The sequence below is a fragment of the Strigops habroptila genome, chromosome 1 (assembly GCF_004027225.2).
Source record: "Strigops habroptila isolate Jane chromosome 1, bStrHab1.2.pri, whole genome shotgun sequence".
Taxonomy (NCBI): Eukaryota; Metazoa; Chordata; class Aves; order Psittaciformes; family Psittacidae; genus Strigops; species Strigops habroptila.
This window is the reverse complement of record NC_044277.2, coordinates 84,093,531-84,121,494: the sequence shown is the minus strand read 5'-3', so window position 1 is coordinate 84,121,494 and position 27,964 is coordinate 84,093,531. Positions and strand designations below refer to the sequence as shown.

The following is a 27,964-nucleotide window of genomic DNA, read 5'->3' as shown; positions in this document are numbered from 1 at the left end:
AATAGATAGCAAAGACAAGGAACAAAGAAGTTAGGTAAGATCACTGTGATGAGAACCAGTTTTGTCCAAAGTCAGAAACCTCAGATATCACTGGAGAAACAAAAGGCTAGGCAGCCAGCAACTAACACATCAGCTGCAGACTTAAGACTATATCAAGCATTGTGGAAAGAAAATCCAAAGCAGGCCCATTTCTACCACAGGCAAAAGTGAAGGGGGAAAAGAAATATTGGGGATGGGGATTTGATTAGGTCCATATGCCAATGCCACTCCCCAGGCAGGTTCTCTGGCCATGATCAGCAGGGTTTGTCTGGTGACACCTTCTTTTCCTTCCCATTATAATTCGATAACGTGCACCTGGCACGACTGCCAGCATGTTGGCACTCCCTGGTGTAAAATGATATCGGCCTCTCTAAAGATACTGACCTCGTGAAACACCACACCTTGGCACAGCACAGTCAAGGCCTGAGCTATCCTGATTTGCATGTACTCATGACTTAGACTTGCGTAAAAGACCCATAAACTCTTTGAGAAAAGAACAGCCACAGATTGTCTATTTTTTGTGTTCCAAGAACTTTTCTCTTTCGCTTCAAGATGACATTTTAATGAGGTTTTGCTGCATAGACAACATGGGATGATTTAACCAGCTCTGTCTGCTCCCTCTTTCCCTCCCGAAATGCTTTCTGAAATGAGTTACCATTCAGGAACGAAAGCTTTTATGAGGATTTATGTCATTTGTATGGTGGCAGGGGTTTTGGAAGTCATTCAGCTGCTAAACCTTGGCATTGGCACAAATGCCATTCCCACTCCGGGTAGCAAAGGTGCCTTGTTCAGACCTGTGCACGTTTCTTCAAAAGCCAGGAGCTAGTGTGTGTTTGTTTGTTTGTTTTGGAGTCACAGAGAGGGCAGCGTAAAATAGCTGCAAGGCAATTCCCGTTCAGTAAAATGGAAGTCTCACCGGCTCTTCATTCAGTACAATGTGGCTCAAGAGGATATCCTGCCAACCCAATGATAACGAGGGAAATAAAGTCACTTCCTCACCAGCTGTTTGATTCAGGTAGAAAAAGGAAGCCTTTACTTCCTCATGTTTGCTCTCCCCACTGCCCCGTCAGTCAGAAAAGCCAGGCTGTAACTGCCTTCTCCCTCTGTATTTTCAGTAAGGAGGCATCAGATCCGTAACACTTCGCTGGGCTCAGCCTATGGGAAGTACATACTTCTCTGTGGACGAGAAGCTGTGCCTTGCCTCTCAAGCAGGGGTGAAGGCTGAGCTGCAAAAGGGCCACGACGGAACAAACTCAGCTGAGTGCACAAGCAAAGAATGCCCATGTAATTAAAGAGGACATTTGTTTCTTGGATCAGAACTGCCGAATTTGGGCCAGCAGAAGAGTGGTATAGTGTGATGTGGATGCTTTGTTTTGAAACTGCCCTGGCTCAGTGCACGATTACTCCTCCAAGGGTAATTTTCGCCCTGGGCTCCCTGAAAACCCAGGAACCCTGGCCAGGAACATGCTATGTCCTCCCTGCATATAGTTCAACAGGCAAGGAGACAGCGAAGGGTGCCCTCAGGGCCATCTTCCTGGCCTGCCTATTGAGCCTAGGTAGGCAAAGACAGGCATCTCAGGTGCTTTGGTGCTAAAAGGAGCTTAGGCAGAGCTTCTTTCCCTTCCCCACTGCCACTTTCCTTGCTTCTCAGAAACAGTCAACGTAAAGTTGTATAGTAAACCAGCAATAGACTGATTTTACTTAATAAAAGCTTCTTAAGAAATGACTTTTTAAAAACTTACAGAGCTGAATGAAGAGTTCCATATAATTTTAACTGCCCTGATATAATTTTATATCCAGGATATAACTTTCCATTAAATTTTGAAGGTCTTAAAAGCAAGGCCTGCAACCATTTTCTTTCCAGTTATGTAAGACTTATGTAAGAAAGGTTGACCAAGCCCAGAACTTGCCTCGGTATATTTGCCAAGGGGACCCTTGCTTTTCATTATAAAGAGTACTTTTCAGAGGACATCAAGTTGTTTCAAAGCAATATTTTCCTAATCTTATTTATTTTAGCAGAGATTCTCTTCTTTTAAACAGACCGTTTTAGGCGTCAAAAATCCAGTGACAAATTACATGGGTTTACAGAGGAGACAAACCTTATGAAACAGTTAAGATTCTGTTTAGGGTTCTCTTTGTGCTAAAAATAGTTTTCAAGCAACGCGGTCATACTTCCCTCCCCCTCTCCTTGTTTTAGTACATAAAATGGACATGTGTTTATTTAAAACAGGTTTGAAACTTAAACAAATAGTGACAGGCTGTTCAAACAAGCTTCGGAAATAGGCCTAATCAGGATGTTTGAGAAGGGGAGGGGGAACGATCATAAAGAGCTACTTGTAATATATAGGGCAGACACCATTAGGTTGGGTTCATGTTATTGTTGTAATAGTCTTGTGCAAAAAAGTACTGCATGCTGCACATTTTTTGTTAACATTCCTCTTTTAAGCCATAGGTTGTACCATACTTTTGCCTTGTCTTCAAGTTTTACTGTAACCCTCTGTCCATTTTCATACCCAATACCAGGAGCTCTACCAAATCATTAGAAATGGCCTCCCAGACAGACTGGGAGGAATGTTCCTTAACTGGGATAGAAGGGAAGCACAAAATGTGCTCATTTTGGTATTGATACTGTGTATGCACTGGCCTTCCAGAATATACAGAAGTGAGATCTTCCCACAGAAAGAAACCATGAAAATGTTAATGTTAAAACGTATTCACATGGCTTGCATTTCCATGGTTTTGGGTTTGTTTTTTTTCATTTCCTCTCTTTTCTACCCATAGTAATATCACCAACTGTTGAACTTTACCCTTGTTGTATTTTTATAAGGCCTGATCTTGAACTCCCTATACAGACAAAGCTCCTGTGGAAGTCAGTGCGTCTGCACTGGCGACAACAGGATTTAGCCCAGTCTGTAACATTTTAGGATATTGTGTTACATCATAGCCTTAAGGAGAAATAAAAGCAGCTTTACAAAGAGCCGCACAGCAAAATGTGTATGCTTTTTCAGCTCTGCAACAGCGCAGCAGAATATTAAGGCCAGAGTTTGCAAATGTCTACTTGAAAAATCAGGCAGCTAAGCAAAAGTTGCCAAATTTCCTCTGGAATGAAGAGTGTGCATTAAAACATTTCCCCACAAAGTTTAAGCTGCTTTCACTTAAGAATATACCTTTGGAAACCCAAGTTTGAAAATTATTGCCTGGAGGAACAAGCATTGAGAAATAGCAGGAGGCAGATGTATTTTCAGGTCAATCTGTTGGCCAAAGCCTATAGCAGTTCTATTACCAAGTCTTACCTACTGCCATCCACTCTTGCCTACAAGATGCAGCAGCATTACTTAATGTAATAACATATTCTGGAAGCAAATGCCTATTATTTTTTTTGAATCTCACTCAGTGCCTCAGTGAACAGGAGTCAAAATGGCAAAATATTAAAAAACCTTACACGCCCTCTCGTGGTAAAACCACAAACGCTCTTCTTCTGACAATAGGATGGCTAATGATGGAGACTAATTCAACTACACAATCTATGGCAAATTAACTTGGCTGGAAGGTTTATATTAATAATAGAGACCTTTCTCTCCTTAATTCATGATGGAAACCGTAACATATATGCATTTTTAGAAGGCAGGCTACCTCCTAGCGTAGTAACATTACAAAACGAGGTCATAAAGGTAGAGAGGGAAACCCCCACATTAGGTAGCTCTTTCATGGGTTTATCTCAGTTGTTTGGGAGCACAATAAAAGAGTTGCCTTAAACGATGCTATCAGTTCTGTCACATTTCAAAAGTTATTCAGCTTTGCTATTTAGTGCTTTCATGCCACTCAGTGTGATTTATCTATGTCTCAGGAATGCTCTGAAGCTTCTTGTTTGTTAGGAATTACAGCCTGAAAGACATTATGTGCAGAGTATCACCAGCCTGATCACTAGTCCAGTCAAATCCCACTGTATTTGTGAGTCACAAAAACTTTATCTTTGCTACTTAAACAGCATTTCCATTTGGTGCCTACACGTACCTCCAGGCTTTTCCAGAGCAGCTTTACAAAACAGCTCTCCATACATGGAGTACTGAAGCTCAAAGGAGATACCCAGGGTGGTTTGGGCTGGGCTGAGGGATGACTCCCCCTACACCTCACGCCATGTGATTTGTGGTCAGCCGTGAGACATGGCATCACTGTATGCGTCCCCTCCTCTTCCTCTACCTGAATGTCTTGGCTAGAGGGCAAGTCAGACTGACAAGACGATCCCATGGCAAGACAGCTCTTGCTCAGGGCTCTCAGATCAGCTGGTTGGCCCAATGGACCCTACAGCCAGACCACTGCCACATCCAAGACATGACTAGCATGGGGCCAAGGTGTCACCCCTTTTGGTGACAGCTGTGAAAGACCATGAAAGGTGTAACACAACCCTAACAGCTTCATTTCATGTGGAAGAAACATCTGTGGGTACTACACAAAAGTCTTCTGAATGCATTGCAGGGGAACCAAATAAATACTGCCTTATTTTCAGTGAAACTAACCAGCAATATAGATGTCCCATGTCCAGCAGAAATGAAAGGTTTGGAGAATGAAAGTCTTTGTGTATGTTTCTATATACAACATTCAGGAGCCAAAATGGTGGTACTAGTATTTAAAAATGCTGCCTCTGTATTTTCTTTTAGACTAAGCATGCCTAAAGCAGAAGTCACAACTGTAAGTACAGCAATATTTGTAAAGAAATGAGCAGAACTTTGTGACAAGCACTGCACAAAACCATAGCTCCCAAATCATTATTTTAATAGGTTTGGGGGAAGGTGGGGGGTTGTGCTGGCATGATTGCTGGGTGACCACTGAGCTTGAAGAAGTTGTTTTCCCTCTCTGGAAAAGTTACTGCAATTCTGATATTCCATTATTTCCCTTTCTAGGATGCCTTCGTGGAGTTGTATGGCAACAGTATGAGGCCTTTGTTCGATTTCTCCTGGATCTCGCTGAAGACTATCCTGAGTCTGGTTCTGGTGGGAGCTTGCATCACTCTTGGCGCTTATCTTGGACATAAGTAGAGTCATCCAGTTTATCGTGGATTACAAAAGTCTTTCAGAATAACAAAATAATATTTTTTTTTCTGTAGCACAATAATATTTTATGAGCAAAACAACTTCCCAGCTAAAGATTAAATCAGCTATTACTGCCAAAGGAAATACCATTTATTTTTACATTGCAGGAAAATTATTTATTAAAAGATATTTACATTTTAACCTGCTATTTTCAGAAACTCTGCAAGTTGTATCTGTCATCACATCATGTTGTTATTCTTAACTTTAATGAGCCCCAAAGTCTTTTAGGTTCTCTTTCAATTAATGCAGCTGGCTGGATTATTTTATCTTTGAAGAGCAAATATACTGACAAAGACCTACCTGCTTACACTTACGAGGGCAGTTACTAGAGCTGCTAAAGGCTGCGTAATTGTGTTGATTTTCCTTGCATTTTTTGGGTAGCTGGGAGGGATCTGAAAGACAAGGTCAGCGTGAACAAAGCTCTCGTCCTGCTGGCAAGAACTGACGGAGTAGTCGATTCAACATGGTACATACGTGGAGTCAAGACGGCAACTTCTTGAAGGACACCTGGCTATCCCTACAGGAGAGCAGTTGGAAATACGATTGCCTATGCCTTGTAAACATGCGTTTTCAAGTTACCAGTTGCGCCATCGCGTCATAATCACAGCACCCTGATACATGTCGACTCAAATACTTTTTTTTTAATAGAAGTGTGAAGTTAAATCTTTGGGGCTTGTAAGAAATTGCGTTCCAATGATTTTCTCAGCCGTAAAACATTTTTTGTGGCTACTGACAGAGAAACATCAGGAGACCTTAAGTGCCTGCTTCAACAGAGCAGAGCTGGAGTCTGAAGACCTGACCTGTGTCCCACTTTAGTGGGCTCATATCTGCAACTAATCCTGTTTACTTACTGAGTTCCTCCAGGGGTTTGAAACCAATTAGATGTGGTCTCTAAATCCCTGAAAGTTGAAAAAGATCTTAATTTTATTTGGCAAGAAGCAGACCTCAGCTGAGTTACAGATTAGCTCTGACTATCCTTGTTTATCAAACTGGACACCAAAATCAAGTTCATTTTCATAACAGGAAAAGAAAGTGAGCTTTATCCTCCTGCCCCTCGCCCTCAAAATTATTTCATGCTAATCATTTCCTAAGACTGTCTACAGAAAAGATGATGAAACTCCAGATCCTCTCTCTGGACAGAGAGCCTTTGACACCTCGATCACGCAGGTGCCTACTGTCGTTTCAAGTGAAAATAGGGTGGGGGAAAAGGGGGCAGTGAAGTCATCTGCTCATGTTACAAAATGCAACTTGAGTAAAATTCATGCAGAGTACTCATTATACAGTTTTATAAACAGATCTGTGTTCTGAAACCAGATGTGTCAATGCATTTTAAAGCGGGGCTTTCTGTGCGCTCAAAGGGGGCCAGGAGTCCGACAAAGGTGAACGAAGAGTCTGAAGCGTGTCCCATGGGCTGCTCCGAGTCATGGAAATGTCCAGCTTCAAATGTTTTGTCAAGCGCTCCTATTTTTTCTATGAAACTTTTGAAATCCGGGATTTGTGGGTAAATGGATGTCCAGACATAAAGGGAAAGGTTGCAAAGCTCTGGATAAAATGTACCATACAATACAAAAGTGCTCGAAGGGTGAAAAAATACAGTGAGTAAACTGTAGATTCAACCTCAAGATTTCAGTCGAATAACTTAGTGGCATTATATGCAAAATATCTCCATTAACTTGGGAATGTAATATGTTCAATGTTAAGGCTGTAGTTGATGTTGTGTCTTCAAAGCTGCTTTTTTGTTTGTTTGTTTTTTTAAGAGTTGTACATCTCAGCATTTTTACTGCTATTTAGTTGGGGCACCTACACTTTGTATGAGCAAAGATGGAGCGAGCTTATATTTCAAATTTGAAATGACTTTTGATTTTATAGAAACATAGAAAGGAAATGTTTAAGACACAAAAATGTGAACTATGCTGATTACAGAAAAATGAAAAATCCCAATCAAACAACAAGCACCTGCGATGTTTTCAGAGTGCTTCTGTCAGAAGTGGGCATGCTTGTGTAGGGTTCATATGAAAAATATTTGAAATGGGAGCAACTGAATATTGTGGATTGAGTGTGGGCTTTGGTTTTTTCAGCTTCCAAGCCGAATTTGTCTGCAGCCAGTTTCACAACTGGAATTGGCTGGGTATTCGAGCTAATGTTTCATTTCACAACCTAGTCTTCGTTTCAATTTGTGCCCATACGCCCATTAAAGTTCATGAACTATTAGACCTCAAATTGTTTCCAATATTGTTTATTTTATTAAAGGTTTACATTGTCAAAAGTAGTAAAGAGTAACTATCAATTCCAGTGCTGCTATACTACCAGGATAATTTGAATGGGTTTTATTTTTAATACCTTCCAATGGCAAAAGTTTTTTAAAGGCTGCTTTAGAAATAATATGAAGAAGACACATGATACACATTGAAATAAATACTGAGGATTTGTGTTCTGTTGTGTCTACTCACTGGGCTTCCCAGTGTCTTAGTTAATACCAGGCAAAGAAGAGTCATGATGACTGTTGATGATTTATTTTATTAAAGAGCTAATGGAGTTTTCCCATTCTGACTGCAGAATAGTACAGTATTGTGGCTGCATTAGGTATAATGATAGTTGATAATACATTTATTAAGAAACATATTAGAAACATTGAATGTATATAAAAGCTTGAACTTCTTTAATAAAATCCTCTCCTCTCACTCCTGCATTTCTTTTGCAATAATTCCTGTCTTTCCTATTCTCCCTCACACTTTCACGTCAGATTTTTTCCCCACAAAATGCCTTATAGATTTCCATGCTCCAAGACTATGCTTCAGTGAAAGTCCATTCTCTGTCATTATGTATGCACACACAGCTGACCGCTCCCAGCATATCCAAGTTGTAAAAGCAAAAATAAAAAAGAGGGACACTTCTGAGGCTGGTTTGGTGTGGAAGATCAGAGGACAACAAAAGAGGAGGTCAAGAAGTGGAGAGAAACAAAGGCATGACTGAAATATCTCCTGGGTTAAAGAGGACTGTTACCTGGAATTCATTCATCTCTCATCCTTTCCCTTGAAAAAGGATGATATAAGGGCAGAATAAAAGATTACAGAGACTCCACAATTTTTCTTTACTATAAAACTTTGTTAATTCTGAAGGTAGTCTTTTGCAGAATAGGAAATCCATAGGAATTTAAGAGAAATACTTCATTTTTCTGCATTCGATTTATTTGTCATTAATTCTTTTTCACTCCATTTATTAAGAAAATAACGAAGGAAAATATTTTGCTTCTGAAAAAATTAATCTGTAAGATCACCTAAGATCTGTTATAGATCAGTAACCTAGGAAGAGATGGAAAACAAGGAAAAAAAATCTGCAAGTTAAGTATTCTGAAATGGGAGCTGACACAGAGGGCATTTCTTAATAGAACAAGCACTGGATCCACCAAAGGAGTAATGGGGCTGTTGAGGTAACAGAGAATATACAGCTAAGGAAGGGGGCTGGAAGATATGGAGAATGTCATTGGTATGTAAGAAAATCTCGAGTTTCATATGATGCAGGAGTTCATCCAAGATAGTCTGAAAATAACTTTTAACTAAAACCAGCTACAAATGTGTGCACTACACAACTGCAGTTACTGAAAATTTTCAGTTACAAAATTACTTGTAAACTATTCTAAAATTATCCAATCGCTATAAAAGTTCATCGATTTGCTGTTGTGACTGAGGATTACACAGCCTCAGTAGGGTTGCACTAAAAAGGAACAATTACGAAAAAAAACCAATATTTGTCTGAAACCAGATGTGCAAGGAAACATGAAGGTGATGCAGTTCAAAGAATACAGACTCGGTACCCCCAGTCCTTGCATGCACACAGTCTCCCCATCCGAAGCAGGGGGAGTCAGCTATACATAACGACTGCATGCTTTGACCCTCAAGCATGACACTCTGTAGCTGTGCACCTGCACTCCACTCCACAAACCTACATGTCCTATTGATTAAAAGTATGGTGAAGTAGTATGTTTAAAGCCTATTGGGTTTTTATGTCTCACTACTTTTAAACAAGCTAGCAAAATGATTCATTTGTATTATGAGTTTATGGCTCACTACTATATGAAAAATTAAACATCTTTTGATTTATGAGTATAAAAATTCTGTCTCATTGTGAAAGCCCAGCTTTGTTTTTCATTCCTATCTCTCTTTCAAACAAGGTTAAATACAAGGAAGACAAAAGAGCTAATTTAATCTATATTTGGTTTAAATCACACTCCTGTACCAAGTTAATGCAGCTTCATCATACAATGAAATCTTTTTCAAAAAGTTATACAGCATTAAAAGTTCCACAAAAAACCTGTATATTTTTATAATTTAAATAGCTTTTTTTTCTTTTTCTTCTGAATATTTGAGTTTTAATTATCACCAGCATAAATGTACATAAGCAGATATCGTTTATCCAGTACCTTTGAATGATGTATGTATGGTAATGTAGTTTGTCAGTTTATCATCATTTAATATGATTATGTTTGTTGTTCTTTGTCTTTAAAATGTTATAAGAACATGCTGCCATTAAACTTTCCATGTCTGTCTAGTTAATATTGTGAAAAAATAATAAAGCACACTGTGAGTTACTTGGTTTGCATTTGCATTGTTTAGGATTTGTTGATAAAAAACTACTCAAACATTTTGTGTGTAATCCCATAAATGAAGCATGTTTCCTTCCTGATAGTTCTCTTGACATGTTCTACTCGACCTTGGCCAGTATTCACCAGCCTTCCTCAAAGGCCTCTGTGCATGGAGATGCAAGAACCCAGATTTGATAGGCTGCTGCTGTGTGAAATACGTTCCACAGATTTACCATGTGCCCAGAGGACCCAAGGACAGTGTCACCCATTCTGCTTTCTAATATATCTGATGTCTTGCAGAAGATGCAGCAAGACTCTTCTATTTATTTGCTAAAACTAGTTTCATCCTTGTAGAAAAGAGGTGGAAAAGCTTATTAGCAAATTTCAACAGGAGAACGGAAGTATTTTTCTTCCTGCTGAATGTTTGTCACAGTTGCGATTGGTTTCCAGCAGGTATTTTGCTTCTTGAAGGCTCATATTAACTGGCCCTCAAATCGCAGTTGTTGCCACATACCTTTTGCAGCTTTAGTTCATGTAGAATGTAGCTAAATGAGCTCAGGTAATGAGTATTTAAGCGCCTTAGGAATCTACCCAGCTTCTTGAGTGGATTCTGCAGCCTGGAGTGGGCACTGTGCTGTCATGGATGCACTTGTGAGTGCCTGAAGTTAGTAGTTTAATGCCTTTCAAGGACAAGTCAGACACATGTGCGAAACATCTACCCCTCTGTCTGTGTCCCTAAAGACAGAGAAGGTGGAGGAAGTCAGCCTGAAACCGGAAGAAGAAGCAACAGCAGTGGAACACAACTAACAGACTCTGGGCTCCAGGATTAAACCGTCCAGCAGAGCGCGAGGTTACTAAATCCTTTGCAAGGCAGAAGGTAAGCAAATTTGCAGTTCTGCAAGTACTGCCATTTCCTCCCCCTTATTCTGTGAACTGAAAAAAAAAGAAGAAAGGACTTGGAGGAAAGTAGCCTCAGCACTGTCTTTTTCTAGCTAAAACCTAACAAAGGAAGATGGGATTGAGTTTCCCCAAGGAGGCAAACCAAGTTCAGCAAACCCAGGTGAATTAATTCAGTGATTCTCCTCTTTCTGCCCAGTCAGATGACTCCAGTTTTTCCAAAAAGCTAATGGATTAGCACCCATGATTAAATGTTTACCTTACCACTGGGACCCAGCACAGTGAACAGATGGGAAGAACAGAAGAGGTCTAGATAAAGACAAAATGAATGCTTGACCTGATAACTAAGGTGGGTTTTGGCTATCTGAAAATTAGGTAGGAGCACCTTTAAAACTAGTTTTTCTGGGCCAAAACCGGAAAGCTCCCTTCTCAAAATATCCTTGAGTAGTTTCAAGTAAGTCTCCACAGAAGCTGCACTGCTGGCAGCACAGTGCAGTCCCTCTGCGGCAGCAGGCTCTTGGTCCCATAGTACCTATAGCTCCTGCTTTTGTCCTCATAGCTTATGAAATATTTAATTGGAGACTACAAGTGATTCAAAGTAAAATTTATTCCACAATGGTTGACGAGATAACTGCATGCCATTTAAGTTCCACATAACACCTGACCCTAAGAGGAGTTAGCCACCTGCTGGTAAGTGACTTTTTGGTATCAAGAACTGCCTCTGAGGACAGTTTGCTCAGGGCAAAAGACCAAGTAGTCAAGATCTGTGCACTGCAAGAAACTGGCTTGCACAGATGGACAAACAACAAAGCAGCTCCTGAAGCATCCATCCCACCATAGCCTGCAGTTCACATTTTTTGAGGACTTCTCAAGGTGCAGTCACACTCCTTGCTATCCTGCCATATACTGAAAAGTGTTTCTGGGTTAGTTCAACCAGAAGATGCCTCTTCCGCTCTGATGGGGATACCTATTCTGGTACTGACCAACGCAATCCATTTAAAATATGTACTGAGTTGCTTCTTGGATATCCCAGAGAAATGTGTGCCCTTTTCTGCCTGTGTCCTCCAGAGCTCCCAATTACAAGCACAGCCACGAAGGTGAGAATGCAATGCGTTGATTATAGTGAGAAGCTCTGAAATCTGCAATCAAACAAGGTCCTGGTCATGCAGAAAAAAATGTGCATCTGGAGCAGAAGGTACTGGTGCAAAGCTTTATGAAGCCACAGGTGGCAGAAATGAAAGCCAGGTAATCTATTTATTTGGAGATAAAACAGGAAAGGAACCTGCTTCTCTTATTTTGTCCAGCAGATAAGCTACAGATGCTGACCTGCCAATGTGGTCAGAGATGTCCCAATGCCATAGTTAGTAATTTTCTTAAGGTCACCTGGAGTTTCATGCAGCTTTAAATGTCTCCCCACTTGTACATTCCCACTCTAAAAAGATTATTGATCCTCAACATATTCAGTAAGTATTTTTTTTCATTTTCTACCTCTGCCTTCCAGAATATTACTATTCTCACCTCTCTGAGAACACTCAAGATCCTTTGGCAGATAAGGTACAATATTATATCAGCAGATTATTAACAATAATGTCCAATGTGCATATCTTGGGCTATGCTACTGTGATCGTAAGCACTGTGGTGGTCTCTGCATTGCTAGACCACCAAGCTGAGATAGTTTGATCCAGATTATGAAGAGACACCTGATGCTATTTCTGTCAAAGCAGCCACAGCCCATGCTAAGGTGTTTACTCAAGCTGCAGGGGAATGAATGACATCTGATCCAGCATAATTTGGTTTGAATGGCACGAACACGCTTTATCCTGTTGTTTTGGGTTTGCATGGCAAGGTTTTGGTGGTGTGGTGAGGCTATAGGGGTGTCTTCTGTGAGAAGCTGCTAGAAGCTTCCGCCATGTCCAACAGAGCCAATGCCAGCCAGCTCCAAGATGGAACTGCTGCTGGCCAAGGCTGAGCCCATCAGCACCCACAGCTTCTCTGGGCAGCCTGTTCCAGTGTCTCACCACTTTCATCATAAAAGAATTTCTTTGTTATGTCCAATCTAAACCTGCCCCACTTCAGTCTGCACCATTGCCCCTTGTCCTGTCACAATCTTGCACATCTCAAATCTTAACAGCACCTCAGAACTAGAAAAAATAGAATTAAAAAAATAGAAAAAAAAAAATTACACTGTGACTCCTGGATAGTTTGGAAAGAAAACAACAAGAAAATGGAACATTAACCCATGTGCCACATGAGAAACCCTAACAGGTGCCAAGGCAGTCTTGAAGGCAATATCACTGGAACATGCGGAGAGGCATTACGCCTCCATACCTGTTACTGTGTGATCCCACAACACTGCAAACAGCAAATCAAAATGATTTTGGCTAAATAGCCCCTCTTCCTGACCTGCACCACCTCCACTGCCCCTCTCCCACCAAACAACTGAGGAATCCCACCAGCAGGACCCAGCAATGCAAAACACGGTCAACCAACCTCAAACACAAGTTTTGGCAAGCCCACTTTCCTAGTGTAAAGATGCCAGCACCCTATAATATGCCTGGCAGGTGGGGGAGAAGCCACAGTGCTGCAGTATAATTAATGTTGCTTTTCAGCACAGAGCCAGGGCACAGACTTACTCCATAATGCTCGCAGCAGAGCCAAGCCAGCAGCCTGTGCCGCCTGCTCCACTGCCTGAAAGGGACCGCTGCCTGCACTGCTCTGTCCTCCAATAATTTTGCTTGAAGGCAAAACTGGCAGCAAACCAAGGTGTTCTCTCATGAGACTGTAAATTAATGTTGCTGAAGGAAACTGGCTAGTAGTTCATGCGGCTCTGGGTTTGCTTTCCATCTGGCATCGAACTTTGAATTCCCTCTACATCTAGGAATAAAACAGGTGAGGCGCCTGGGCCATTCAGCACCCCCTACACATTACTAATTTCCTTTCATCCAGGCCTTAAAAAAAAACCCTGATCTTGCTACAGTTTTGAAATGTTATAGGGGGGTTTTTTTGCACTTAAAAAAGCAGCTGTTATTTCTCTCCAGGCTTTGCAAACATTCTTCCCATTAAGTAACTCATTTACTGCTAGCAGCAGGCACAGCTTCCTCCAACACACAGCTCTAAAAGAAGCTGAAACATTTTACACTTTAGAAATGTGGCTATGGAAAAGAAACAGATGTATTTTAAACAAAGGTGCTCATTTTCAGCTCCTCCTCATTCCTCTGCCTCATAGACAAGGTATCTAATAAGCCCTTCCGTCTAGCTGCTGACCAGCTAAATCAGCACGATGAATTGTCCCAGTGTTTTCATTAGGGACATAAAATCAATCTTTAACCAAGGACAAATAGCACTGCTTCCAGTTACATCCAAGTCACAGCTTCCAGTTCTAGAATTAGCCATCAAGCCTGCTACTTAATGGCTGCTTCCGTGTTTTCTGCCAAGATGGAGGGGGAAAGGAAGACCGGTCCGGAGATCATACAAGATATTCAAGAAGTGGAAAAGGAAAAAATCCTATACAGCTATCTCCAACAAGAGATGAGACAGCATTCAAGGTTGATAGGTCTAGGCTCCTCTTCACATCACACACACTAAAAGAGGGGAGATTCAAGCTGGATGCGAGAAAAAATTCTTTACAATGAGGGTGGTAAGATACTGGCACAGGTTGCCCAGAAAGGTGGTGGATGTGCCATCCCTGGAGACATTCAAGGCCAGGCTGGATGTGGTTTTGGGCAACCTGATCTGTTGATGTCCCTGCTCATTGCAGGGAGGTTGGATTAGATGACCTTTGTGGGTCCCTTCCAACCCAAACTATTCTATGACTTATGCTACCAACTTGAGAACTACTCCCATCACCATCTACTGGGAAACTCCCATTAATATCAACTGGAGCTAGGAAGAGATATTTTAGTACTTTCACTGGAAATGGAGCCATTGGTAGCTGCACAACAGCTTTAATTTCTTTACAAGGTTATTCAACTACCTGAGAAAGGATGGATCTTTCTCCAAATACCTTAATTTCTCCTAAGTCCAAGTTGATTGTGGTGGGAAGCTCTGTGGCTGGAAAAAATCAGGCAGCCATCCCAAGTACTGCTCATCCCTCATGACAACAAAACCCCAGCTGTCCCTTTCCAATACTTGAAAGCCCCTTTGAAAGTAATACCAAAACCTGTGATACAGTCAGAAAGGTATTAGGAAAATGGAACATGACACACAGCTGTGACATGCATCACAAGTGAGCACAACACATGCAAACACAGACGTACCCTGGTCTAAGTGGTATCCATTTCTTTGCTTATTTTGCATGCTTGACAAGTGACATTTTACCTCATGCTTTTCCAAGTCTTTCTGGAAGTAATTTCTCTACAGAATGCCACCAACAAAGACATGATCAAAACGTTTCTAAAATGCTCAAATTCTCTCCTATGGGAGAAAATTTATTAAAAAAAACCCCAAAGTCCCTGGTTCAATTAATTTAATTTTTTTTTTTTTTTTAATTTAGTAGTTACTTGGAAAAAATAGCTAGTCAAAAAATATGTTACTTTTGGCAAACACAAGTATACACACCCACGTAAAAAAACCAAACTGTCATGCAACTGTATGTCCACCACCGAATCATCCTTTTCTTTAATTACAGCTGACAATATCAGAGATGTCTCCAATGCAGTTTGCTCATAAAGACACATTCATTGCAATGAGATACATGGCAGACTCCACACATAACAGTTGTCAACATAACTTCATTAATGTGCCTTGAGTACCCATTTGCCCACCCCCGCCCATTTCAAAACCAAAATTAAAACCCGCTTTTATTCTGTCATCACATCCTCCAACAACTACCACCACTCACTCAAGCATTAGGGAAATAAGTCACCACTTTTTCCATAGTCTCCATCAACTAATGCTACTTCCAACAAAAGCAGTGTACAAACAAACTCAAAGTCACAAATGAAAGAAGCCATTTTCATTTCCCAAAGACCACATGTAATTATCTTGTTGACCCATGCAATTAAGTGGTATGATTCACCAATGACTAGTAGCACAAACATACATTCATATCTTAAATTCCGTCAAAACATTACAAAATTAGACAGCACAGAGCAGCCACTGTTGTCATTTTAATGATGTGTCCATGATGACTGTAGCTGACAAAACAAATGTTCCAGCATTACATGAGCTCTTTTAATGCATAAAGTATTTCCTATAAAAATCAGCTTATATACTTAGAAGACAACATGGTGTTAGAGTTCCATTATAAGAATTATCTTTATTGGGTAGAAGAGACCTAACTGTTCTTGCTAATGAACATCAGGCAAAGCTTACCTTATGCAGAGGTGGGGCAGCAGCCCCATATGGAAACAACAAAAGCTGTGGGACTCTAAACAAGAATGCCCATATTTCATGCTTGTCTAAGCAGGAGCTGAGCACATGATGGAACATGTCTACAGATGGAGCTGAGTATCTGAAAACAAGAGATATTAGCAGATTTCATTTTTTGACTAAAGACACTTGTCAGTCAAAACTACTTGTGACTCATACTGAGATTAAGTTTTATATTAGAACAATGAATTAAACCACCTGTTTGCGTCATCATTGAGAAGACTGATAATCCACCTGCACACATGAACTTTGCTGTAAAGCTCTATTGGCAGCAATAACCAGGGACTTGGTTGCAACACTGCCCATTTTTCATACTCTCACAGGAACAGAAACCAAATGTTCAACTCTGGTACCTCTTTATGATTACTTGACCTGAGGGAGGACTATAAGGTAGAGCAAGTTCAAGAAGGATTCATTAGGTCCTCCCCGCTCATGAGTCCTCCCTACTCATATCAGGCTTTGTATTTTGCAAGACCACAAGTCCTAGACAAAGGTAAAAGAGAGTTGTGAACCTCGTAAGGGTCAAGCCTTTGGTGACCTTCAGAGCCAGGAAAGCACTATAACCTGAAAGGAATATTGTTGTAGGAGGTGGGGCACCAGCAGAAGGAAATTTCCCTCCAATTGGAATCTGGCTTAAGAAGTCCCTTTGAATCTCTCTGCTGGTGCCTCACTCTGCTCCTTTGCTGTCTCCCCTCTTTTGCACTGCATATGTGTGCACATACATAGCTGTAACTTAAGACCCCAGTAAGTAAGGACTATAAGACCTCCTTATAGTCAGGCAGGTCTTTCTGCCACTGGGCTATATAGAGAGAATTTACCATCACAGGTAAATGTGATGAGGACATTTATCCTCATGAAACAATCAGTGTTTTGAGACAGCTTTTTCCCTGAGTTTCCCTCTCTCCTCCAGCCTCCCCGACCTTGTTTGATAAGAAGATGGAACATGGTAAGGAAAATTTACAGCTGGAAGTTCCCCAGGAAACCTTGGAATAGCTCTCTGGTGGAATAAAAAAAAACCCAAACAACATTCAAGGAAGTTCTAGAATCACTTCTGATACTGATATATCTGTATTGCAGGAAGTATGTGGTGAATCTTTCTTTGTAAATGTGATTTGAATATATGTAAGCAATACAGTAAGATAAATTCAAGTTCTGGTAAACAAAAACTTTCTATTACTATATATACTCTACTAGGTAGAAATTCAAAATTACACACAAGAGCATGAGAAAAAAGCAGTCATACTGACGAAAGTGGGGGTTTGTTTTTAAATGTATTTATTTTGCCAAAAATTCCATCTAAATGCAAAAGCTTAATACAATGTTAACTATGATGCTGCTATTCTACTTGTATAATCAGCCTAATGCCGCTGAAGGTGTAAAGAATAGTGTAGCAATTATGCGATTGCATCTTAATGCCAGCTTTAAAATGAAGGGAAAAACTACTTCTGTATGCCTCACAGAAACAAGCAATTGCTTTAAATCCATCTTCCTTGAAAGCAAGCTGTAAACTGTCCAGTTTCAAAACAGACAGATGAATCTTATGCAATTTGTCTGGTTTCTAGTTATTAAGATAATTTATAATAAAAAGCTGGAGGGGGGAGAATTAGGTGCTAGAGAAAGATGTTTGGGCACATATCAACCACCAAAATGGATTAAGATCAGATGAAAAAGAGAGAACAGAACAGTTATTAAACTCCTTCCTAGTCTTCACTGGGGCTGTTGTTATAAACTTTGAGTACAGCTGCACTTAATGAGTTTGTGTAAAAGCAGACATCATACAAATGGGAGAAAGTAGGAACTTCATCCAATTAGATAAGAGAATTGGCCAGCAGCCTCCAATGAACTGAAAAGCTCTTCCAACTTTAGGGATGAGAGCTAATTATAACTCTATTTTTGTGTGTGTGCAATGCTAGTAAATTATTAAGCGATGTTGTCCTGTCAAAAAACTGTCATATGCACTGACTTGATTATAACAGATTAGAGTCTGTGCCAGAGATGGGGCCAGATAGTGAATAGCTTTGATAACAAAAGAAGTAATTCTTCCTCAAACTTCAGGTGCAAATGGCTTTCCTTCTTGAGTTTCTCCCAAAATGGGTGGAGTGACAAGAATTTCTATTTCTTCTTCATAGTGAGGAAGACATATTGACACAGATCATTGTGTGCCTGTTCAAGAAAGGTAGCTCAAGAGATGTTCGCTGTTGAAACTAACACACAATAAGATGAAGAATCAGGCAGAAAGGCTCTCACTTTTGCTTTATAACAGTCAGTACTGTTTCTTTTGTCACCCCAAAGCATGCCTCTTTAACACACTACGCTGCAACTACTTAGGGTGTGCGACTCCCAGCAGCCATGTCCCAAACATCTTTCTTGGCTCTGTGGCCAAGTAAGTCTCCCAGACACCTCCAGGCAATTTGCAAGAAACAAAAGACATTTTATGTAAGGGAAAAAGTGTGAGAAGGCATATTCTCACTCCGTGGAAGTGCGTGCTGAGGGCAGCAGGGAGGGCAAGTGAAATTAGAGAATGTATTCACCAAATACTAGAAAACAGGTTCAGACTCTGGACCCTGCTGTTTCACTTCACTCGTGTTTCCGCTGGAGTAAGTGCTTACAACTACTGCCAAGCAATGTCACTCCTTACAGCCTAACTCCAAAGTTCCATGCTCACTGACAAAACCTGAGCACCGTCATTATGAGTATGAAGTGTAGCTCATTTTTCCTTTCAGGACAAGGTAAAGCCACTGGGACTCTCTGACAGAAGCCAGAAAAACAAGACAAAAAAAGCCCAGAGCAGACACAGCACATTGGAAGGCTGGAACTGCTAATGGGACAGCTGTAAACAAGGATGAAAAACTCAAATATGCGATTAAAAAAGGCAGTGGGAAGAGTCAAGAAGAGCACTGTTTTTGAATCCATCCAAGCCATATTTCCAAACAAATATATTTTAATTCAATTATCCTAGAAGCAAATAAACTAATTGACTTAGATTTATATCATCAGTAAGACAACAGAGACAGCAACATCTCAGAGACTTACAGCAATCTTTTGAACTTTGAATGAAGGCTACCAGTGCAGCTCCTAAAACTAACACAGGCAAGAAAGAGGTTTAAGGCTTCTAAACACAGATTCAGCGTGTCCGTTTAGAAATGCTAAATAAAAACAGTGGTGCCTTATGAAACGAAAAGCAAATCACCAAGAAATCAGCTTTCAGGGATCAGCTGAACAGCCGCATTGTAGTCTCATGGAAAATTACCCAGCAGCTTTTTCTGAGCGAAGAAACACAAATCAGTTTTGCTTAGCAAATGCAGGAGCCAAACTCTTCTATTGTGAAGGTTTCAATAGATGCTCAAATAACTTTGACAGCGTGGAGGGGGAAGGGTGTCTCTGACCCAGTTTCTACATTACGGCATCGCTTGGGTGATGGTGGTGCGAGTGTTCACAGCAGAACCTCTTTTCTTTAATTTTCTTCTGCTGCTTGCTCACCACCTCTTTGTTTAAATAATCCACAGATGTTATCATGGGCTCAAGAATAAGATTAATTGAGCTTAATGATTGCTGGCGACTTCTTATATGCATTCAGCTGGTGATGTCTTCAGCACAGAGGCCTTTTACACAGTGCAAGAGGAAAATTTTCTTTTTTGTTTGGCTTTCTCCTTTCATAGCCATTTTGAAAGTGGTGTTCTCATTTCATCCTGACGCCTTTGCTCAAATGCTCTTAACATGCCATGAGAAATTTTGACAGTGAGACCCTCCTCACCTGGTAGAACCAAAATGATTTTTTTCTTGGTTCTCTTCCAAGAAGTTTCTTGCTTCTTCTCATGCCACTGATCCAGAAGAAGATGTAATTGCCCCCTTTTGTAGAACAACAAAAGCCCACAGAGGCAGGGAACTGGACTACTGAGAAAGGGGACAAATGCCTGAAAGAAAGGCTCCACGTGCAGAGGTGGCAGGGAAACTGAGAGTCTACGTGTGCAGGCATGTAAGGGCAGTGTCCCCGCCAGGCACGCGGGCAAGAGATGTGACAGATGGACTGGTCTGAAAACACTGAACATCTGAGTAAGAGAGGCAAAATCCAAAGGATGCATGTGAAGCTGGAATGACAGGGTTTTTTCCCACAGCAAGGTCTGAAATGCACTTACAAGCCTGAATATCCACAATAATAATTTTCTCTCTATAAAGCCCTCACTGCTAGCCATGTTTCAATCTGGTTTTCAACAGAAGTTGAATTATTATGAACTCTCACTTGTCTGCTTTGATATGTCACAAACCATCACTAAACTGACAGCTCTCTGGCAGACTTTCAAGCATCTTCAAAAATACAAAACCAACCTCTCTTCTAGTGCTTTCCCCACTTCCAGCTCCTAAACCAAAATCTGATTCAGGGGCTTGAAAACAGCAGAGTCAGAAATATTGCTCGCCAATGTCCTGATAAAGAAAGCTGAATCTAAAAAGTTACAGTGTCAAAAGCAATGGAATAAAGGGGAAAGGCAAAGCAGGAACGGTTTTGTCAGCCCTAGGCTGCACAGTAGTGTATGACCCAGCAGGGGAACCAGCCCTTGAGAAGCACACAAATAATTCTGCTGTGCATAGGCTGGGATTTCACCAGATGTCTCCCAGCACGGATGCATGAATGTGGGGCTACTGTGCAAGCAGTGGAAGGAGGTGAGCCAGCCAGCAGAACTGCGAAGAAGATCCCTGTTCAATCCTATCAGACAGTAAAGCAGCCAGAGACCTAAGGAGCCACTGTCATCAGCCACAAAACCTCTTCCCAGCTCTCTCTCTTTAACTTTCCTTCACTAAGGAATTTTGATTAAAGTGCTGGTACGTGTTTTTTAGGGTTAAGGAGACTGGTCACTCTTGCACTAGTCAGTTATACTCACAAGACAAAAAGAAAAGACTAACACTGGAGAGGGGAAATCCTGAAGAAAAGGCGCAATGTAGTTTTTATTGTTCAATCGACAATACATTTGTACTCTCACTCCATTTGAGAAACCAGGTCCCTTTTATGCTTTCCTCCCCAGAAGGTTTTTCTTCCTTCTTTTTTCCCCACTGGGGAAAAACAGATCGATTGGAATATTTACTTTATAAGCCTAGCTCATTTTGGTTTGAATCCAACAAATTTTACTTCATTTTCTCAAGATACATGCATTTCCTGCAAACATTTGTATCATCTGAAAACTCATGTTTGTTAAGAAATTTTGACCATTTCTAGTGGTTCCTTCTTCATGAGAATTGTGCTACTTCTCTGGAAATCATTAGCTAGTGCACTAACCCCAGGACTGTTAAGTTCACTCAGGTGACAGAGGCATAATTCCCTCTGCTGCCAGAAACTTCCCTCTTGACTTTGGACTACTCACTTTGCCTCTGTGCTCCTTAAATCCAGTTATAAAGTGGACATTATAGCAACTTGTACCTCACAGAAGCACCGTGGGCACAAAACCACTCATTGTGAAGCTTATGTGTACTGTGGAGGAAGAAGGTATAGAATATATAACAACTCATGTGAATTAGGCTTTATAAAGATGCTGCAGAGGATGGTGGACTTGACTGAACTACTATGTGCAAATGAGCAAAGCAGTGTTATTTCCTGCACTACCAAAGCCTTAAGACACTCTCACTCTTGCAAATAGCATCACAAAATCTCTAATGGATTACAGATAGGCAGGACTTCTGCTTTATATCTCAGCCAGAAGACAAGAATCACTCTGCTGCTCAAGGGGCTAAAAACATGCAGTGGGTCAAATAGACCAAAAGGGAAGGCAGCCAGTAACACAGAGTCAGGACCTATGAAATAAACACCATCATTCCTAGAGCACTTTTATTTTATCTTCAGTGGAAAAGCCAGGCTCAGCCTTGCTAATGGCATATGAAGAGTTTGCTGCCTGATCAAGTATGCCTGTGATGTTGCTTCAGTGCTGGACATTGTAGCTCCCCTCCTGCAATTTAAAGCATGTTTTCTGAACGCAGCCTTAGCAAAAACCCTTGCCTGACAAGAACTGATCTCATTCACTTGTTGGTCTTTGACATCCTTCATCTAGATTCAGGGCAGTCAATTTGCCTTTCTCTGAAGGCTCCCCCCCTTCACACACCAGAGCTGAGCTGGACATGGTGAGGCTGGTGGCATCCTGGTGCAGACACACGCTATCAGCGAACAGCCGAGAGCCCGGTGCCCTCCTTGTCTGCAGATTATCAGCAGTACCTGGTATCAGAGCTGGGTGGGAAAAGGGAAAAAAGAGAGAAAAACTGAGAAAAATTAACCAGATGATTAAGGAGTAAAGAATGGCAGATGAAACTAAAAATAGTCCCCTCGGCAGTTGTAAAGGAAATTCGCTTGACAGGAGGCTGCTTCTTTTGTCAAGAGTGGTTTGTTATGCAAGAGACTATACCAACACCGGCTCTTCTTATCTTGGTTGTCAGTTTAACTGACAAAAAGGAGCAGGGGTTAACATCACTGGAGCCACAGCCAGTCTTAACATTTGTTTGTTTTCATGCATGTGCGTGTTTTAAGAGGCAGCCCAGGGATTAATACTGGCAAGAAACTGTGGTGCAAGCTCAGTTAAGCAATTTCATAAAAATCTTAAGAGTACTCACTCGTTATTAAAAGCAACAATTAAGCCCCTGCCTGCTGCTGGTTTTGTTCCCATGCCTCCTGCTTCAGTCATCTGAAGAAGGGGATCATGATGACTTTCCTGCAAAACAGAAAACTTAACGCTCACAAGTTCTTCCATGCACAGGCAGCAGCGGACAACCTTGCCCATACACTGCTTTTCCAGTTCTCAAGGTAAATCACCCAAAACATGCAGAGCCTTCTGGATACAAGAAAATGCAAAATTAAAACGAACAAAGTTGGTTCATTTTCCCCCACACTCCTTCCTGATGATGAGCCTGCAATAGCATTTACACCTCCACATACAAAGGTAAGAAGTAGGAAGTAAGAGGCTTTACAAGAGAGCACCTTAACATCTCCTTTCTTACAGAACAGAAGACACTGGAAAACCAGGAGGAGAAGGGGGAAAAATGAGGCCATCAGCAGCTTCCCTGACAATTGACCATAAGAATGCAGGTAAGCCTGTATGTTCCTCATTAACATGCCTTCTGGCATCCCTGCAAGCTTTTAGAGAGCCTGGTGGTGGCGGCTGCCAATATCTGCTGGTGAGGAGGTAAGCAAATCACAGCCTGTCCAAGTTAAATAAGTAAAGGCCAGGATTTTGAGAAACTCAAGAGACACACACACATGGTATGTGGGAATGAGCACTCAGGTATGATGTAGGTGCAAGAGAAGACAACTCTTATTAGCCTTATCTTCATTGAACTTGCCTGAAAAATTCTTTTTTAAACTAAGTATGTGGCACTAAACTGTGGGTTAGTTGAAAACAGGACACTCACAGTCTCTACTCCATTCCTTTTTTCTGAGGAAATGTTCAGCAGCACAAAGACAGCAACACAGAAGTCCTCTCTCCTTGATGGAAACTGAAGTCATCCTCTCTTTCTCAAACACCGACATGTTTGGTAGAAAAACAAGCAGCAGAATATAAGATAAGTTGGTGGAAAGACCCTGTGGAAAATTAGACAGCAGCTTCATACTTCAGGCTGAAAATGCGCACCGGCTTGAAATACTGTGGCTTCTTTTGTAAACTAACTTCGAAATAACTTGATCTTGTTTCCCGCACGGTGCAGGAAGACCCCGACAATGGATTCTGCCCTACACCAGCCCCACCTGCCATGAACTGCTCGGGCCACAGGATGCCACTGTTGCATTTCTTTTCAGAAGGTCAAAAGAAACTGCGACAAACCGTTTACATGAACTGGACACCTAAATTTAATGCCTCTTTTCCCTTCTTAACGCATACAATTGCCAACGTTACGGCCCCAGACGACCAGATGTAAATAGCTCAGAGCTGCCCAGGATTATGTGTTTTGATCTGGAACAAAATGCTCGGATACCTTTTAAGGATAGATTACTGAACCCAGCATCTCCACACTTTCATAAATTTTCTATGATGTGCAAGAAATCTTTCCAATGACTGCCAGGAGTGTTGACTCCAACTCTGATAGTTTTGACTACAAAACAAATATCCCTTGTTACTGGATTTTATCTATGTCCAGATGAGAAAAGAAAGACACTAGATGGGAGAGTAGATTAACTGAGAGAGAAGGCAGACTGCTCGTAATTCCTACCTCTTGTAAAACAGGCAAGAGCTCCTACCATGTTAATAAAACTTCATAAATATTTTACTAACATAAAATGGAATGTAATGCATTCATGCCAGGAGACAGAGAAGTGGTGTAAGCTCCTAGATAGCTCCTCTTGCTGCAATTTTGTGCATTTTGCAAGCTGGCACCCAGAAGCATAAGCTCCACCAGTGTGAATTTTAGAGCAGTCAAGACTGCAGACATCTGCACAGGGTCTAAATGTCCTCTGAAAGCAAATTTCGGACCTGAATACGTTTACATTTAAGTGGTAAATTATTACAGAAAACCAAGTACGGGATTGCAGATGGTCTCCAAGATCTATTCACACAGGGGTTTCCCCAAGTTCAGCATGACACAGGTGGAATTTGGGAGAAAGGACTGTTAAGAACTGAGGGAGAAATTTTAATGCTAACACTCTCAGATTTCAAAGGCCATTTTGGTTTTGCTCATCATGTTAGGGAAAAATGGCTTCAGCCTACTACAACTCTGCTTAAGAACAGGGAGAAAGAAAATGAACAATAAGGTTTCAGATACAGCTTGGGTGGCCAGCAACAGCAGAACTTGAGGAAAGTCAGCATGGAAGTGACAGCTGTGGTGATGCAGAGCATTAGCGAGGCTGGTGTTACCGCTCCATACTTCAAGCTGATATAAATACGAAGGGGCCCACAGATAACAGTCTTTCGGGATTCAAGGCTTCAACAGAAACATCCTCTCTGCCTTCAGCCTGTTTTGGAAATGTTCCAGAAGCTGGCTATTCCCCAGCCAGAGTCTAGATTCAGCGTGACAAAATTCCACTTTTCAGAAATCTGTGTTGTAAGATTTTTAAATCAGAGCTAGGCAATTGCTCAGAAGATGCTGGGAAGGACTCAGCCTTGGAAAAGAAACAACTGCCAAACAAACAATTCACGTGTTACCAAAGACAACAATGAAAGAAGACTTAGGATGGTTTCCACTGCTTTTAAAAATAAATATTTGTTATATCACACACCAAGGATACCATATTAATATTAAATCAATGAAGATTGTTTACATTTCTTTTGCTGAAGCATTATTTGGTGTTGTGGCGGGGTTTTTTTCCACTAGGATAGAAAAAAATTGACCAACACATAACCAATTACTTAGTTCCCAAACTCAATTTATTTCCCCTTCCAAAGACCAGGGATTTCAAAATCTCTGTAAGACGAAAAAAAATTAAAAAAATAAAAATAAAAGGAAGCCTTCAACCCAAATTATTTTATTGCCATTTGTAACAATAAACAACAGATTTGATACAAAAGCAACACTAAGGGGGTAGAAAAAAACATATGCCAAAGCTAATTTTAGTCCTGCTGATCTCAGGAGCTTTGTGTTCCTATCAGACTGAACAGACTCCAGTGGTGCCCTGACTGCCTGGCTGGCTGGCAAAATCTCTCCCTGGAGGTCTATTTATGTCACCTTGTACCCTAGACCCAGATCAGGGGATTGCATTGATCCAAGACACAGATGTGACCTACTCAAGTAAATTACCAGAAACAAAAAAAATATCTAAATGGTTCACACTTCGTTTTCTGCAAATCACTCCCTCTGGACTTCAGTAGCTAGCCAAAATTCAGTCCCTAAAGTTACTTCTATGAAAAGGAGAAACTGACGACAGAATCAGGTGTATCTTTGATACAAACCCATCTGCTTACATACAACACAGAATCCTTTTACCTGCAACAAGGTAAGAACAAATTATGGTTCTCATCCAAAATTAGCCTGTACCATATCCAATCTATTCATGAGCTCCTTCTACTTTTTTCTTCTTAGAGACACATTCCTACTGCTACCTCTGGCTGTTTCTCCCTACTCAATACCATTTTCTGTGGCTTGTTTCACTGGTTCTTATGTCATATATAGGCAACTCCAGCAATCGCTACCTCAATGCCTCGTGTTTGCTTTATGAGTTCCCAGGGAAAATCCGTTTGGGCACCTAGTTAAGTTTTTAATGTAGATCTCACCATGTAATTCTGGGTTGGTTGCAACCCCATTATTTCAACTACCTGGTTCCATAATGACTTGAACCACTTTTTAAACACCTTGCCTGGCAGCTTCACTGAATTTTACCCAGTCCAAATTGTACCCCTTCCGTTCCGCCCAGTCTTCCATCAAACCAAAACAGTAACACCCCAACCCTTTCAGCCAGCAAGAGAAATGGCTTAACAAAATGACTAGTTATACTGTAGACAGCTGCTGTCAAGGTACCTTCATACTTCAGCTACACCCTCTGCCCCTCCAAAGTCTGTTTCCAGCCATGTCTCCTTGTGATTTTTCTACTGTTTTTATGAAACCTGCCTACCTGAAGGGAGCTGTAATTCCTCATGCCCCCCATCAAGAGCAACATCCTCTGCTGGATGCAAGTGAAGAATGTATTTCCCAAATGTTTATCATCTAGACAGGAGAACAGAATTCATGCAGGCACCCTGATCTTCCTCAGGGTAAAACCTGCCAAACTAGCCTAAACTACCTTTAAATAGAAATAGTAAGAATTAGAAACAGGACTACAAAGCAGTAAAACACTCCTGCTGCTAGACTGCCTTTGCTAGCAGGATGACAGCCCCAAACTGAGAAGACATAGCAACTAACTGATGGGTAGTAGAGTCTCAAGCTGCAGCTTTGCATTAAGGCTTCAGTTACATTCACCACTTGCTGCTGCCAAGAGAGGTAGCCCTCTCCCCCCGTTCCTCCCCCAGTTTCTTCCCTGTGGGACACACGCTTCTGCCAAGTCCTTGCTCCAGCACACATTTGATTGCAGCACAAAGCCAACTCAACTCACTAAAACAGCAGAAAGTAAATTGGTTTTGGCTGGAAAGCTAGCTGAATTGGCTTACTACATGATCAAGTGAGCACTAGGGTTGGTGCAAGACAGAGAGAAGATGAACTGTACAGCTGAAGGTGGGAACAGCAGAAAAGTTCAAGGTGAGGTGGAAATGGTAAGAAGCGAAAGAAGCTGTTAACACAGCTCGGCCGCAGCAGGGAATCATAGCCTTACCACAGTACAGCAATTTACAAAACACATGTCCTGAGCATGCAGTTCACACAGATATCTCATTTCAGGGACAGCAATTCCTCTGATACCTGCATGTTATTAAAGGGATTTTGTATCTAGCCTTCGCATGGGGCTGCACTAACAGTTACAAATCTTAAGCCCAAATTCAAGAGGCACAGGTACCCCAAGTGTGTTGCCTGGGAAGGAAAGGGATTTTATGGTCCCAGCTCTTCTGCAGGATAATGCCACAGCCTAGGGAAGCTTTGCAAGGCTCCTCGTTAACACCACTGCCCTGCTTCTCAGGTACTGACTGTTTTTGTATATAGGACTGCACAATGAACAAGTCCCTCGTTGCAATGCCGGTTCATGGGTCTGCCCCAGGTTCTCTACAGAAATACATAGATAGAATCACAGAATGGTTTGGGTTGGAAGAGACCATAAAGCTCATGCAGTTCCACCTCCCCTGCCATGGGCAGGGGCACATTCCACTAGAATGGGTTGCTCAAAGCCCCATCCAGCCTGGCCTTAAACACTGCCAGGGATGGATCATTCGCAACTTCCTTGGGCATCCTGTTCCATTGCTTCACCACTCTCATAGTAAAGAACTTCTTCCTTGTATCTAACTTAAATCTCCTCTAAGTTGCCCATCACCCCTTGTCCTATCACTACAGTCCCTGATGAAGAGTCCCTCGCTGGTATCCTTGTAGGCCCCCTTCAGGTACTGGAAGGCTGCTGTGAGGTCTCCACGCAGCCTCCTCTTTTCCCCACAGAAAGCATTCTGTGGGGACC

At 41.4% G+C, this 27,964-nt stretch overlaps 1 protein-coding gene across 1 annotated transcript in view; it reads left to right on the top strand.

Moving 5' to 3' along the window:
* BCL2 (BCL2 apoptosis regulator) overlaps positions 1-9,719 on the top strand; it is a 96,180-nt gene extending 86,461 nt beyond the window's left edge. Inside the window, exon 2 of the mRNA XM_030503507.1 lies at positions 4,941-9,719. Coding sequence (XP_030359367.1) covers positions 4,941-5,075 — 135 coding nt within the window. The 3' untranslated portion in view covers positions 5,076-9,719. The remainder of the gene's footprint in view (positions 1-4,940) is intronic.
* Positions 9,720-27,964: the final 18,245 nt, after the last annotated feature.